The sequence below is a fragment of the Fusarium proliferatum genome (assembly GCF_900067095.1).
Source record: "Fusarium proliferatum ET1 genome assembly, contig: FPRO_scaffold006, whole genome shotgun sequence".
NCBI lineage: Eukaryota > Fungi > Ascomycota > Sordariomycetes > Hypocreales > Nectriaceae > Fusarium > Fusarium proliferatum.
The window spans coordinates 428,193-442,976 of NW_022194795.1; the positions used below are offsets into that span (position 1 = coordinate 428,193).

Below are 14,784 nucleotides of genomic sequence, written 5' to 3' on the forward strand. Positions count from 1 at the left end.
GTGCCTCTCAACCACTTGGTTTTGTCTATTATCTTCGTCTCACATTGAAGTCCACAAGGCTCGACTTTGACGATCAAATTGGATCATAATACCAGGATGATTCTTTGACTAGTCTCAATTTGTGCTACTTTGAAAGATATAATTGGTTTCTACGGATTCTATGGGATCATCATGTTGTGATACTCCACTTGTTGGATCGGCGTATGACTGATCCTCGGGGAGCAAGAAAATACGGGACCTTAATATAGGGTATCAAAACAAACTCATCAAAGGATATTTCAAATTTGGGTAAATTTACCTAAGTCTTTTTGTCCTTTAGGATCAAGGGCCTGAGTTTTTTTTTCCCCTCCCTTAGCTTATATAACTGAAGTGGTAAGGTGGAGTGGCAACAGGTTGACTCGACTTATAAACATCAAGGACAAGCTTACTGCAAAAGTATTTGCGTCTGCAAACTAAATTCATACCATTAGCCCAAGTCATGCTGACTCGTTGTACCAGATCGAAAGATAATACCTTTTGTAGTACTCACAGGCAAACAGATGTGACCTTGGTATTCAGGATGCGGACCTCGGTGGTGTAAGTCTAAGCCAAAGCAACTCATCCACGGCGTGGCAAAGCATGAAGAAATCTTTGGGGCCAGATCTGATCGGTTATAATCTTCTTCTAAGCTAAGCGGCGTTGTTACACAAAGTCATGCTGTTGAAATTTTGTCTTGCAGTTTGCCTCTTGTTTGACGGTCCTTCCGAGACCATTCTTGTGATCTGAGCCACCACTTGCCTATAACTCATTCATATCTGCCAATTAAAATGTAAAAAAAGGAAAAGAAAAGAAAAAAGCGTTTTATTTGTTAATGTGCACATATCATCAATAAGACCAAACAAGGTCCAAATGTTTGTGAAGGACAAATGAAATACCTATAGAATCGCTATTGCTTGATGTCCACAAACAATCCAACGCCTATTTCATGGAAACACCTAAAGCCTTGAATCTCTGTTAACTGATTAGAATTATTTGTCTACCATGCTTTAAAGCTTCAGATGTTTACCTGTTTCCTTCTGTGTCGAGGTAAGATATGTTTGGGGAAGTTGGCCTTTGCCATCATCACACTTGCAGGAACCATTCAGCCATACTCCTAAGAGCTTAAGACAACGCTTTCTGTGTTAATCCATTTGGGATTCTGGCAAATGAAAGGGGAAAGCAAGACCGACATCATGCTTGTTGCAGTGAATCACAGACGCCAAGCACGTAAAGCGGTAGTACTTGCATCTAAGGTGTAGGCGCTCCTCTGCTTCAACCCCCCCAATTTTCTTCCTTTTTCTTCTCTGATCTTTCAAAACCACACAAATTTTCAACTCCGATCATTTTCATTGAGTGCTCGCAGACTCTTGCTCAGTATTATCTCGCCATCTTCTAACTGCCTAACCATGTCGTCCTGGGGTGACGGTGATAATCCTTGGCCTGTCAAAGATTCCGACAGTGCGGATGGCGAAGGTATCTTATTTTCTTTCCCTCCATTTATCCAATGGTAGTGACGGCTGACGATAGCATCTAGTTGAAGCTGGTGAACTTGGACATATCTGCGAAGTCAGAGATGCCTTTGCCGAATTCGACAAATCTGGCGATTTTGTCGAATGGCTCGACGACATGCCTTATGGCGAGGAAGAAGATCCAGTCCGTAAGGCCAAACGAATTCGCGATACTTATGCTATTGTATGTGGTCACTACCCAACCAGAGAAAGTACCTGGGAGGTTCAAACCATCTGGATCAACAACCCCATCCTGCAGGATGTTCTACGAGTGATTTTGGGAGATCATCCCGATTGGAGTTTCAGAAAAGGAACTGTCAGTTTCCAGAAGCCGTTTGTTCCTTTGGTTCATCACTGGGAGCAATTGTGCGAGGTGGTAGACATCGATGCTGGTTCCGAAGCCCAGAAGTTCATGAAATTGTTCATGGATTTAATCAGGGGTGAACTACGAGATACTCTCATCCGAGTCAAGCAGATCATGAAGACAGGATGTGCTGCTTCCAGTGACCTTCAATTTGTCTACAAGCCTGGTCAGCTCTTCTTTGACTCCCGCCCTCCTATGGCCGCAGGCATTTCCCGGGATTACATTCATTCAGAAGTTATAGTCAGTCAAGTTGTGTGGAACGGGGAGGAGTATCGTGCGACCGTGTCGAGGTTCGAGTTCCCCAGGTTCGCAGGCATTCGGTCTATCTCTGAACTCAGCGTCCGACCAGCGTGGGCCTATTCAGAAGATGACATCAAGAACATGGAGGCTGCTCTCGTTGAACGTGGCCGCAAGTATGAAGCACTACGAGGCATTCATTACCGCTTTTATCCCGGTATTCTCAAAAAAGAGCACACTCATTGTGAAGTTGAGGCGGTAAGATATTCAGTGAGCTTGTGATATAGAGAAACATATTAACAATCGAATAGTCAGGTTGGGGGGACACCAGCATCCCAAGCATCCCAAGCCTCCCCACTCAAGCGGTACGGCTTCTAAATATGCTTGGAGTTGCTGTACTGACGGGGAATGTAGATCGCAGGACGAGTAATCGTCGATGCGGCAGGTCAACATGGGCACCGGGGTAGCTCCTCCGACTCCCTATCCAGTCTTCGAATCACCAGTGCAATGTACAGAAACGGACAGTATTACAAGGCCTCTACTGCTGGTGACCATCAAGAGTCACAGGAAGATAGCCATTGGGAGGACGAAGAAGACGACGGCACCAAGCGCCTCCGGGATGAGCAGGCTATGTTGACCGTTTCGACCGTGCACTGTTTCTCGATCGAATACAAGATGTGGTGTAAGCTCACATGTACAAAGATTCTCATACAGGTATGTTAGCATCCTGTGCTAGGTACGGCCAAGATGGACGATTTAAAAGACATTGAGTGGAACACTCAGGCTTTTGACAACCTCGTCATCGATGAAGCAGAGAAGAGACTCCTGGTCGGATTCATAGGTGCAACAAACAACGGAAAATTGCAGCATTTCGACGACTTTGTTCACGGAAAGGGTTGGCCTGCTTTTCCTATAAGCATTGATACCTGACACTAGTCACAGGGAAAGGTCTCGTCATGCTCCTGTGTGGCCCCCCCGGCACGGGAAAGACATTCACCGCAGAATCTGGTTCGTTTCATTGATTTTTACAAATGGATCCTTTGCTAATGGAAGCATAGTCTCCGAAAATCTCAAGCGCCCTCTTTACCGCGTTGATACTTCGGACCTGGGGATGGATCCCAAGACTCTGGAGAGTAATCTCAAGACTGCTCTTGATCGCTGTGCCCGCTGGGATGCCATCCTCTTACTGGATGAAGCCGATGTGTTCCTTGAAAAGCGCACCAGCAGCAATCTTACACAGAACGAGATGACTACCAGCAGGTTACTCTCTGTGGTTGTTGTGAACCTGTCTGACATGACTTCCTAGTTTTCCTTCGCGTCCTGGAATACTACAAGGGCGTCATGATGCTCACCACGAACCGCTACCTTGCAATCGATCCCGCGTTCGAGTCACGAATCGATCTTTCATTTGTCTTCCAGGATCTTGAGCCAGCCTCCCGAGCCAAGGTCTGGTACAATTTTCTTATCAGAGAGGACAAGGCGTTAGCTGGAGACAGCGATGCGATTGCGAAGCTGGCCAGCATGCCTCTTAATGGCCGACAGATCAAGAGTGCCGTCAAGACAGCTCGAATCCTCGCTGCCAGCGAGAACTTGCCTCTTGCAGTTGATCATTTGCAGACGGTTGTTTTCATGCGAATGAAAGCGTTGAAGATGCTTGAGTAGATTGGGCGATTGGGCGATTGAAAGGTCTGGTAGTCGGAGGATTGGGATGTTCCTCCAACTCGGACATGGCCCTCGTACCGACTGCTTATAGTGTCTGGTGAGACTTTTTGGTGGCGATCTGCTTCAAGACAGCATAGACTCGAGGTGATGAGTGGAAGGCATGTCTCACCATGGTGAATAGGGACAGACAACTTGACAATAGGGAATAGCTTAAAATAGCATTCACATCAACAAGTAAGGGATTGCCTCATTAGAACAGAATAGGGTTCGTGATCATTCAGGTGCTGTTGTCATCTAATCGTACATTGTTTGTTTTCGCTCATGCTTCTGAGCTCGCGTGATCCTCGACACCAGTTTAAGCTCCATACTTCTTGTCCTTGTCGGAGATGGGGAATTCGCTGCCTGTGGCGCTCTTGTACTGGTCGCGAATGGCGTCGGAAATAGCCTCGTCCTTGGCCTGTTCAGCGGCGTTCTCGTTGCTCTGGTCGCCTCCGCCGAGGAACTTTTCCTGCACAAAGTCGACGGCTGCAACGGTTGTTAGTACAGAGATGCTTGGGAAGTCAATGGGGATAATTACCCTTGTCAAGACCATCCTCGTTCTTCTCACCCTGCGCGCCACCGCCAGCCATTCCGTTGACCTTGTCCATGAAGCTACCGCCAGCCTCGGGAGGAGCTTGCTGGCCCTCGGTGTTGTTGGCGTTGCTGTTGCCACCAGCGAGGTTCTTGACGAAATCCATGATGATAGTTTGAATTTGGAGTTTAAAGTTGTAAGTTGTAGTATGTAGTTTGTAGGATGATGAGTATGAAGATGGAATGATCAAGAAGTGGACGAGATCTTCCCTTTTATACAACTGGTCACACTACACATCAGGCGGGGAAGGAACAATTCTTGATTCACTGTATGGCAAGGAACCCACTGACGCAACTAAAAACAAGGACATGTACGTGAGACCGGGGGATTCGTACTTTCGCAGCTGAAAAATGATGTGCAGTGACGTTGACACCAAAATGTATTGGTGGACGGCTCGGCAGGGATTGACAGACCAAGATAAGGTGCGGCGGTAGCATAAAGCTTAAGCTCGCGTGCCAAGTTTTAGGGCGATGAACTGCCTGGAGCGTCGAGCTGGAGCGCTGATGTGCGGGGTAAGCTTTGCTGCTCTACTCCGCAGCTGGACCAACCTTGTGCTGGTGATGATATCACAGGAAATACATAATCGTTGGATATGCATAGCACGCATGTTTGGAATAAATGTGTAGCATTGTTGAAACATATGGGTATCATAAACCTAAACTCAGTCTTTGCCTCGCTTTCATCAACCCTGTCGATCGATGCCCAATTAATAACCGGAACCTCTCGTCAGTCATCGCCGTTTTCGTTGTCGTATCGTCATGACTTTCCTTGGTCGTCAGCATAAATGCGTTTCTTTTATCTCATCGTAAGCTCATGGGTTGTGGTTATTATCGCTAGTCCCGGGTATACATCCCATTGGCGTCGATGACAGCTTGACATCGGCGAGGCATGCTCTCAATGAGCGCTTTCAAATTCTCCTGTGGTATGTTGTTCCAGGTGCCTCTCACAACTTGTCGAATGCGCCACTCGGCGACCTCGCCGTAAAGAGACCGTTCCTTTTCAGCCTTGAGATTAGCCTTGACCCAGTTGAATATCTCGGTGATGGGGTTCAGGTCGGGTGAGGCGGGAGGGAAGTGCTCAGTGGGCATAAATCGCCCTCGCATCTCGTCCTTGACGGCAACAGCAGCGTGGGCACACATATCTGGACGCATAGCAAAACGAGATCCAGAAGGCTGATCGTTAATCCACTTGGAGAATCCTGGAAAGATGACCTTGTAGTGATTCACAGGGCTGAGGGGGCCGAACTTGTTGTCCGCGTCGCGACTCCAAGCAATGAGAGGGCCTTTGCCCGTGAGACCTGAGAAGTGGGCGAAAAACAGCTCACTGTCATTACAGGTAGTAGGCTCGGCAGGCACATCGTTGATGCAGTCAAGATGATACTCCTCTTCTGACTGTCGAATGACCAAGGGTTCAAGTCCGTCGGTAAGGGGAATGCGGACTTCTGCAGTGAAGAGAACCTTGTTCCACTTCTCGATGGTCCAATTGACATGGTTGAGAGCGAATTCAAGGCGGAGCTTTCGGGTGTCCTCGTTGATGTAAGGTCGAACAACAGCCGGATACAACTTGTACCCGTAACGACCGAGAGCATTACGAATGGCAATATCGGAACTTTCCAATCCGAGGGTAGCAGCGATCTTAGAGAGGGGCATGCGACGGGCATGGGGAGAAGACTTGACGAACTTGACTAGCTCTCGGGCTTGAACGATGGTAGGGACTGGAGGTCGGGCGTCGGTGCAAGAGGGCTTGTCGGATATTTGACGAGCTTTGACGCGAGTCGCAGCACGAGTTAGAGGCTGAGTCCAGTTGACCCTTCGAGCGATAAATTCTTTAGGCAGTCCCTGGGCGTGAAATTGGACAGCATGGGCTCTCTGATGGCTTCTAGGGAGGCAAGCAGCACGCAAGAGTTGCTCAGTCTGCATAACCTCTTTCAGACGTTGTGGGTCATCACCAGCAAGTTGAGATTTGGTCTTGGAGAAGTGCTTGAATGAACTCTTGGACGTGTCAAGCTTGGAGTCGTTAACAGCCGCAAGGGCCTCGCGAGCAGCAAGCTCATTTTCGATCTTGGAGACAGTGCTGAGAATAGATTCGAGGGCTGCAGCCATTGTGACGCTTAAGAGCAATAAACTTGGGAAGTCAATGAAGAGAATAGCAAAGACTGTCGAGATAATTGCGATAAAGTGTGAATTCCACTTGATTGTTGGGTCTGATTGTTCTGAGGTAAAGATTGAGGACAATGGTACTGCACAGCAAGAATATTTTGATATGATTGAAGAAGAATTGCATGTGAGAGAGAGAGCTTGGGATGAGGATATGTAGAGGAGGGGTGTCATTAGCGGAGAGCTTAATGAGTATGGGAGCTCTGGACCAATGAGATGGACCTTGTCAAGAGAACTCATAGAGATGTCTCCACTTCTAACAGTAACCACACTGTGAGGGTTGAGGCGGTGCCTCTATTTACTGTGGCTTTGTGGGGTCCTTTTCTGGCCGGTTGACTCAAGCTTTGGTGGGGCGCAGAGCCTATCGCTATGACGCAGACGCTTGGCCTCAGCTGCTGGGCTATTAAAAAGTTCAAATATCGCGACAGAGTCGTCAGTTTAGTACAACTCCAATTCTCCCGCTAGGCTCTCTATACGCACGAAACCACATACGTCAGTCGTCATGGCTAAGACGAACGAGGATCTTCTTCGGCGGCCCTTGTATCGTATGTATCCATCTCATACCCCTCCCCCGCCATCGACCAGCGTGTCTTGATGTCGCAAAGTACTGACGAGTTAACCAGTCTATGATCTGCCTGCCGAAGTTTTGGACACTTTGGTGCTCAAATCTGATACAGACGCCGAAGCCGAAGCCATCGCTGCCGCCGAATCCACGAAAGCATCTGAGAGCGTGCCGTCGTCAGATACGAATCTCGTCGGGACACAAGCGTGCTCTTTGTGTGGCCTCACATTCACAACAGTGATCGACCAGCGGGGGCATCTCAAGTCTGACTTTCACCACTACAATCTCAAGCAAAAACTGCGAGGTCAAAAGCCCGTGTCAGAGACCGAATTCGAGAAGCTCGTTGGCAACCTAGACGAATCATTATCGGGTTCTGACTCAGACGAGTCGGAGGAAGAGGAGGAAGATGGCCGACAAGATTCAACACTGACTGCGCTGTTGAAGAAGCAGGCGAGATTGGCTGATAAAGCAAACGATTCAACGGTAGATGATGAGGACGAAACGGCAGGAAAGCCAGGTCGCGGTAAACCACCACTGGTATGGTTTAGCTCTCCCCTGCTTCCAGAGAAGACCTACTTTGGCATGTACCGCGCAATCTTGACGGGCGAAGAACAAAGAAATCAGGACCTGGTGGAGGTGTTGAAGAAGAAGCAGGTCGAGCCTATACCCATGCCCAAGATTCCTAAGGAGGGCGCCTTACCGGAGGTCGCGTACAAAGGTCCTCATATCTTTCTCTGCATGATTGGAGGTGGCCACTTTGCGGCCATGGTTGTATCTCTCGCCCCACGACCCAACAAGAACGGCACAACTATGAATCGAGAAGCGACGGTTCTTGCTCACAAGACCTTCCATCGATACACAACCCGACGAAAGCAAGGTGGTTCTCAATCGGCCAACGATAATGCGAAGGGTGCTGCGCATTCGGCTGGTTCGAGTTTGCGACGATACAACGAACAGGCTTTGGTAGAGGATGTGAGAACCCTGCTCCAAGACTGGAAAGTTCTTATCGACACCTCAGAGCTGTTGTTCGTCCGAGCAACAGGTATGACAAATCGAAGAACACTCTTCGGCCCCTATGAGGGACAGGTGTTGAAGCACAATGACACTCGGCTGCGCGGCTTTCCCTTCAGCACGCGGCGAGCGACGCAGAATGAACTTATGCGATCCTTCATCGAATTGACGCGACTAAAAGTCCGTGAGATCGAGCCTGTGCAGGAACAGAAGAAAGACTCGGGGTCAGCGACTCCGACAAAGACGAGCACAAAGCCCTCAAAACCGAAGTTGACAGAAGAGGAAGAGACTGCTTTACTCCACACATCTCAACTTCAAGCGTTTGTGCGAAGGTCGAAAGTCCCTGCGCTACTCTCATACCTCAAGAACAACAACATATCAGCCGATTTCGAATTCCAGCCTGTGGAGCAAAACCACCACGCACCACGACCACTCCATCTCGCGGCTGCTCAAAACGCTGCACCATTAGTACTTGGACTTCTCGTTCGTGGTGGAGCAGATCCTACAATAAAGAACAATGATGGCAAGACGCCCTTCGAACTCGCTGGCGAACGCTCAACGCGGGATGCGTTCCGGGTCGCTCGCTCAGAGCTCGGAGAGTCTAAGTGGTCCTGGGATGATGCAAAGGTACCGCCAGCCATGACCAAGGCTGAAGCCGATAAGCGTGACGAGAGAGAGAAGAAAGAAGCTAGTGACAAGGAGGCTGAGCGTCGGCGCGCTGAAGAGGAGCGATTACAGGTTGAAGGTCCAAAGGTTTCAGAAGGACGAAAACAGAAGGGAAATGCTTTGGCGGCGGGGCTCAAGAAGACACCACAGGAGAGGAGAGAGGCTGAAGAAAGAGGTTTAACGCCCGAGATGAGGATGAGGTTGGAGCGTGAGCGGAGAGCACGAGCTGCGGAGGAGAGATTACGGAGGATGCAAGGAGGCGGATAAGCTTGAGTACTAAATAGATCAATACTCGGAATAGACTAATGCCACTGCACACTGCACACTGCATCCTGGTTCTATTGGTGTCGATGTATGCCAAAAGTTCGTTAGTGTTAGGAGTTTTCGCCTTTCGTGAGCTCAGTTACCCAGCACAGTCGAAGAAGACTATAGTTACCATGGAGTGTTCTTATATTCAACTTTGTTATTTTGGGCTAACTAATGAAGAAGCACATGGTCATGATACTAACACAAATGAAATGAAGCTTGTGGAAATGAAGAATTTGATTGATGTTACCTGCTGAGATCCCTTCTCTATACATGACTGCATTCTAGTTTAATTCCACCAGCAACGCGGTAACTCCCAAGTCCAAAAAACCTTACATTATGTACGGGTGTCGCAACTTTTTCAGCCAACATATATATATAAATCCTTATCAAGCCTTTCTCTATGATCGTTCCCAGTATATCATTGCGAACTTTCCATTTCCATCTCGGTTGTTCCATTCGCTTGCAACTCAAGCATGCCCAGCTTCTTGAGGTAAGATGCCAACAACTGTCCATGAATAGAGTCTTCAATCTGAACACACACCTTCATACCATTGTTCAAGGAAAGTTCCTTGTTCGGCACTTCAATCCATTGCGCGGGCGGAAGTGAGACTCTATCAAACAAACCTCTCGCCATGGAGAAGATTACCTGCACCCACCCCATTTCATGGTGTATAATGACACGCACGGCGATATCATACCTTGTATTGGGCAGAATAGGCTCGATAGAGCGGATAGTGTAGATTCCTCCTGCACTCCAAGGACGATGTTCAATGAGATGGGTGTTGGGGGGGATCTCAAGTGGTTTGAGAAAGCGAGAGAGAGTGCCTGTGATGAAACAGCATACTTCATCCTTTTTCGTGAGAATGGTGATGCCATCTGGTTTTCCCATCTCAGTAAGAGAGGCTTTGTTCTTGGGTCGTTCATATTGATCCCTGAAACGGACCTGTTTACATGTCCTAATGGGTGCCATACTGAGGATTGTTATGTGGGTTAGTTTTCTTGTGTCGTCGCTGGAGAGCAACTCTCAATGTCACACAATTTCTGGCCAAGGAGGAGGATCCAGGCTTTTTATGCATCTTCATTCTTATTTGTTCATAAGTTGGGTCTTTGTCCCGAGTGACGATCAGCGTGTTCGCAGCGCAGCATATACACAATGCTAGGTGACGGGTACGAACATATACTATCCTAACAAGACTGACTTTAGCTGCAAAACTGTCTAAATGCCTGAAGCTAACCCGTACAGTCTTGCAGTTATTGGTTCTTTAAGAAAGAGCCACAATCTGATGGTGTCTGTTCAGATAGTGTTTCAAACTCAAAAGCATTGGGGCTTGCCTGTGTTGAACAATCATTCTGGGCACCCAAGTGCTCACTCTAGGTTAGCAGATTGACCTCTGTCCTAACATCGTCCAACTGACAACGTCCTATACCCAGCCCAAAATTCGCTTAGAATTCCGCGGATACGAAATGCTGCCGCTATTTCATCGAATTTTGTGTTGTAGCTCCACCAGAGACTCTTTCTGCACATCTTTGAGGCGATGTTGCTACCAATATCGCGTTGCTGGTCGAAGAGCAAAATCCACGCAGCCTGCAGAATCACCAACCTATCAGCGTTACAGAAATGTCGAATACGTCGACAGATACTGCCCGGGAGGGTATCATCCCATCAATGTCAACGACAAACTCAACCAGCGATATCACATAGTTGATAAGCTGGGTCAAGGTGGCTATTCCACCATATGGCTTGCACGCGACCAGAAGCTCAATAAGTACGTCGCCGTCAAAGTCGGCACGGCTGACCAAGTTTCGAAAGAGAGAGAGATTCTCCTTAAATTGGCTGGCAATCCGACCAACGGCTTCTCTGGTCACCTCATCATTCAAGTACTTGATCATTTCACACTTCGTGGACCTAACGGCACACACCCTTGCATTGTCACTGCACCCGCCAGATGTAGCGTTGCCGAATCCATCAAAACTTCGAGATACAATTCATTCCGACTTGAGGTAGTCAGGGCACTGTCTGCGCAGCTCATCATGGCAACGGCATACGTCCACGGGGCCGGCTTTGTTCACGGTGGTTAGTACCAAACCCACTTGTTAGGGTCACTCAGACGATTTCTGATACGCTCTAGACATTCATCTCAGAAATGTGTTGCTCCAATTGCCTGGCTCCGAGATCGATCAGCTCTCCATCCAACAAGTTTATGAGAAGTACTATGAGCCAGAGCCTTACCCTGTGGCTAGAACCGACGGTCAGCCTGTTACCTCAACATCCGTGCCAAAGAACGTCTACAGGCCAAATTGGCTCGGTAAACAGAGCGACGAAGTCCTACTGCCCGAAGCTAAACTATGGCTCGCCGACTTTGGAACAGCCTTCAACCCTTCGCAGGAAACCAGATTGGTGTCTTACACCCATTTACAAAACCGGCCACCAGAAGCTAAGTTTGATCCCACAAAGCCTCTTACGTTCTCCTCTGACATATGGAGTCTGGGGCTTATGGTCTGGGAGGTCATGAGTGATGGGCCATTTATGAGCAGCTTCTTATTCAATTGGGACGAGGTAATTGCTGACCAGGTCGACGCACTTGGCTCGCTACCTCGAGAATGGTGGGAGAAGTGGGAGGCAAAGTTGAATGAGTTTGAGGAAAATGGACAGCCAAAAGGGCAACGGGAACATTGGTCGCTTGAGAGACGCTTTCACATGAATATCCAGGACCCGAGAATGGAAGAGGGCACTGAACAGATGGATAATGATGAGAGTCACGCCTTTTTAGATATGATCAAAGGAATGCTGCGCTTCAGGCCAGAAGAGCGTCTGACAGCTGATCAGGTTCTGCGATCAGAGTGGATGAGTAAGTGGGCTCTACCTCTTGTGGAGAAAGCTTGGGAGCGTAAACTCTTGGACTAAAAGGGATCTGATAAGATGGACTCATTATTCGAAAATGAGTTTGACAGTTCCGATACTGGCATCAGTGTATCCAGGCCAGGGTAACTGTAATTTATTAGACGCCGTATGGAGAAATCAGGAAAGTTGAATCAGATTAATTAGAGCGTTAGCATCCAGTATCTTGCACGTTCTCTTGCCAGATACCTCTTCGAGGCAAGTGCAAGGTCAAGTAAAAGTTCTTCCTGCATCCCTTCCAAGCTGACAAGCCAGTGTTTGACTTTTTCAGCTTTAACATCGCCGTTTCGAATATAAAATGGCCAATGCGCACTCTAAATGCTCGACTCACTGAGAAAGTCTATAATATGGGATTTTGTGCTCAAGTGGCTCTTATGGTGAAACTGGCCCCCGTCAATTCTTAGAATAGTCACTGGTTATCACATGGAAGGCTCTGTTTGCTTTTGCAAAGCTTTGCTTTCCCTCTCGTCAGATTTTGGTCACTTTACTTATCACAATTGTCTAGTGACCTAGCAATACGCGGACTCAGTCGGAACCTCTCAGTTCACGGTAAGACTTCCGGCCTGTGATTGCTTAACCCCGTTGTTGACCGGAAGAACGACCAGGTTGAATGGTCCCGATAAGAATTCCACCACTCAGCTCGGAAGAAACACAGGGAAATGGAAACTTCCAAACTTCACAGCCACCTCCTAGCTCCCCGAAGTGGAAACGGAATCGGTCAAGTTCAGGTTTGCACGACCCGATGCGGCATCAGCCCGATCCCCAAATGGACGGAACTCGGAAGATAATGCAGGTACGCTCGCAAGCCTGAACCGCTGTTGGGTCTTGTGAGCTCAATCAGGGTTGGCGGATGTGAATTGTCATAGAAACCTTTGGTTCCCCTGAGAGGTTGTAAAGCTACCGCCATACCCATGCAAGTGCTTGCAAGGAAACTGACAAGTGTACCAACTGAAATGTAACAGCAAACACACATGCCAGCTAGGCCAGGACTCTGCTCGATACTAATGTGATGGGTGGTCTTTTTCTCTTGGCTGAACCGAGCTGCTGTAAGGCGAGTCAGCTCTGATCCGTGTAAGCTGAAGACAGTCCATGAAACGCCCGGAGGATAAAGAATAACGCTTGGATATGATGATCAGTGGAGTCATTTGGTGCAAGGTAATCGCCCTGAACAATAAATTCATGGTCCCATCGATCGAGGATGAGGTGACTGACGATCAGCATGTTGCAGCAGAACTAGCCGGAGCATAATTTCATCTCATTTACTACGGGAGACAACAGCAACACATTATCGTAAAAACATACGACCGCGTAACCACACCCAATCCGCTCTCAATGTCGTTTCTGGCTATTAGTGACAGTTATTTGACGTTACTAAAAAAGCAAAGAACCATGTCACCTCAACGTTCAAAAGCAAAATACAACTACCGCTTGTGTACTCCGTAGTGCCTGGCAGATCGCAAGTTTCATCCAAAGCCACCACGGCCGTAACTCGAAACACGGAACGACAAGAAGAGAAAACGCTAAGTCGAACCTGGCAGGACAATCGAACTAGTGTCGGCCGGGATCTCCCCTGTCCGGCCCAAGAACACGCGTTGTAACGCTGCATCGTTCTGGCTCCAGGGGTCTTCAGGGCATCGTTACATTCTATGATGGTTCGACCTTAATCCGCGAGCCTGGGCTTTAGGCGACTGAACGTGGCATACAGAACAGGCTAGACAGGCTAGACAGGCTATCGACAAAATGACAGCCCCGGGTTGAAAACGAAACGACACGGCGATGATACATCGTCAAGATTACCGATATCGCCTTCTCAATTTTGTCAGGAGTACCAGCACAGCGGCCTCATAAAGATCTTAAGCTCCTTATCGCCTTGGCCATTTTTGGGAATATCGTATTTCGCCTTTGTGAACATGGGACGTCGTTTCTGTTGCTGTTGTTTTTTGGCGGGAATACCACCACGGAGAAACATTTTAGCTAAAGACTAAGTCAAGTTAGGCGTTGGATTCGCACGGAGGCTAATTGATCCATGACGTGAGCAAGCCACCGGGAGCTTTCATCAATAGTGCCGTTGATCTCAAATGCGCGGTCGAGATCCTGTAAGCGATTGCTGCTAGTCATTGGAACAAGTCTGAATCGACAAAAGATTGCTCACAAGCCATGACTGTTTCGCAATTTTGACGGCATAGGAAGCCATCAATCTGTGTGGTCCAGAGAGACCAAATTTGTCGTTATAGACTAAGGTTGGATACAGACTGGGGATTCAGGTGAAGGACAGGGCTACCATATGTTGCGACTGGTTGTTCAAGCTGCCCTTTTCGTCATTCAGTCTTTTGAATGAAACAATCCGTGCACTTCCCGATTTGGTGTTAGCCAAGTAAGCATAGTTTCAAGGTTGGTAACTCAAACCTTGAGACTGTAAGAGCAAACAGCAATTACGATCGTTAAAACTCTATCTGGGACAGAATATTGCAACGGAACTAGTATAAGATTCAGTTGGCTGTTGAAGACATCCCGATGAGACCTTGATATTATCAATTATTCCATAATGAATCGCATCGTGTTTGGATGTTGTTTGGCTTCGATTTCAGTTGCCGGCGATTCCTTTCCTGTATCGCCAAAACCTACCCGGGACTTCATGATTGTCAAAACAAACAAGCATTTGCCGATCGTTCCGGACTTGGGAAACACCGGACGGGTAGGCTCGCAATATTTTCACCCGAGAGTCCTGGTTAGACGCTCTTCCCTTGCAACCTCTCTTTTA

The 14,784-nt window shown here is 48.1% G+C and overlaps 6 protein-coding genes across 6 annotated transcripts; 3 read left to right on the forward strand and 3 right to left on the reverse strand.

The window, feature by feature from the left end:
• Nucleotides 1-1,424: 1,424 nt before the first annotated feature.
• On the forward strand, nt 1,425-3,789 carry FPRO_09219 (uncharacterized protein; the record flags this gene model as incomplete). Its single annotated transcript, XM_031232588.1, has 8 exons — nt 1,425-1,491; nt 1,553-2,385; nt 2,439-2,492; nt 2,542-2,809; nt 2,864-3,022; nt 3,070-3,135; nt 3,186-3,397; nt 3,463-3,789. The coding sequence occupies 8 exons, from the start codon at nt 1,425-1,427 to the stop codon at nt 3,787-3,789; spliced, it is 1,986 nt and encodes a 661-aa protein (XP_031082510.1).
• A 355-nt stretch (nt 3,790-4,144) lies between these two features.
• FPRO_09220 (uncharacterized protein) lies at nt 4,145-4,526 on the reverse strand (the record flags this gene model as incomplete). The annotated part of the gene is made up of 2 exons (XM_031232589.1): nt 4,145-4,314; nt 4,367-4,526. 2 exons carry the CDS (start codon nt 4,524-4,526, stop codon nt 4,145-4,147), a joined length of 330 nt encoding a protein of 109 aa, XP_031082511.1.
• Nucleotides 4,527-5,253: 727 nt separating this feature from the next.
• Nucleotides 5,254-6,522, reverse strand: FPRO_09221 (uncharacterized protein; the record flags this gene model as incomplete). The annotated part of the gene is made up of 1 exon (XM_031232590.1): nt 5,254-6,522. One exon carries the CDS (start codon nt 6,520-6,522, stop codon nt 5,254-5,256), a length of 1,269 nt encoding a protein of 422 aa, XP_031082512.1.
• Nucleotides 6,523-7,078: 556 nt separating this feature from the next.
• FPRO_09222 (uncharacterized protein) lies at nt 7,079-9,082 on the forward strand (the record flags this gene model as incomplete). The annotated part of the gene is made up of 2 exons (XM_031232591.1): nt 7,079-7,121; nt 7,200-9,082. The coding sequence occupies 2 exons, from the start codon at nt 7,079-7,081 to the stop codon at nt 9,080-9,082; spliced, it is 1,926 nt and encodes a 641-aa protein (XP_031082513.1).
• Nucleotides 9,083-9,542: 460 nt separating this feature from the next.
• FPRO_09223 (uncharacterized protein) lies at nt 9,543-10,094 on the reverse strand (the record flags this gene model as incomplete). The annotated part of the gene is made up of 1 exon (XM_031232592.1): nt 9,543-10,094. The coding sequence occupies one exon, from the start codon at nt 10,092-10,094 to the stop codon at nt 9,543-9,545; it is 552 nt and encodes a 183-aa protein (XP_031082514.1).
• Nucleotides 10,095-10,588: 494 nt separating this feature from the next.
• Nucleotides 10,589-12,029, forward strand: FPRO_09224 (uncharacterized protein; the record flags this gene model as incomplete). Its single annotated transcript, XM_031232593.1, has 2 exons — nt 10,589-11,198; nt 11,254-12,029. The coding sequence occupies 2 exons, from the start codon at nt 10,589-10,591 to the stop codon at nt 12,027-12,029; spliced, it is 1,386 nt and encodes a 461-aa protein (XP_031082515.1).
• Between the last annotated feature and the right edge of the window lie 2,755 nt (nt 12,030-14,784).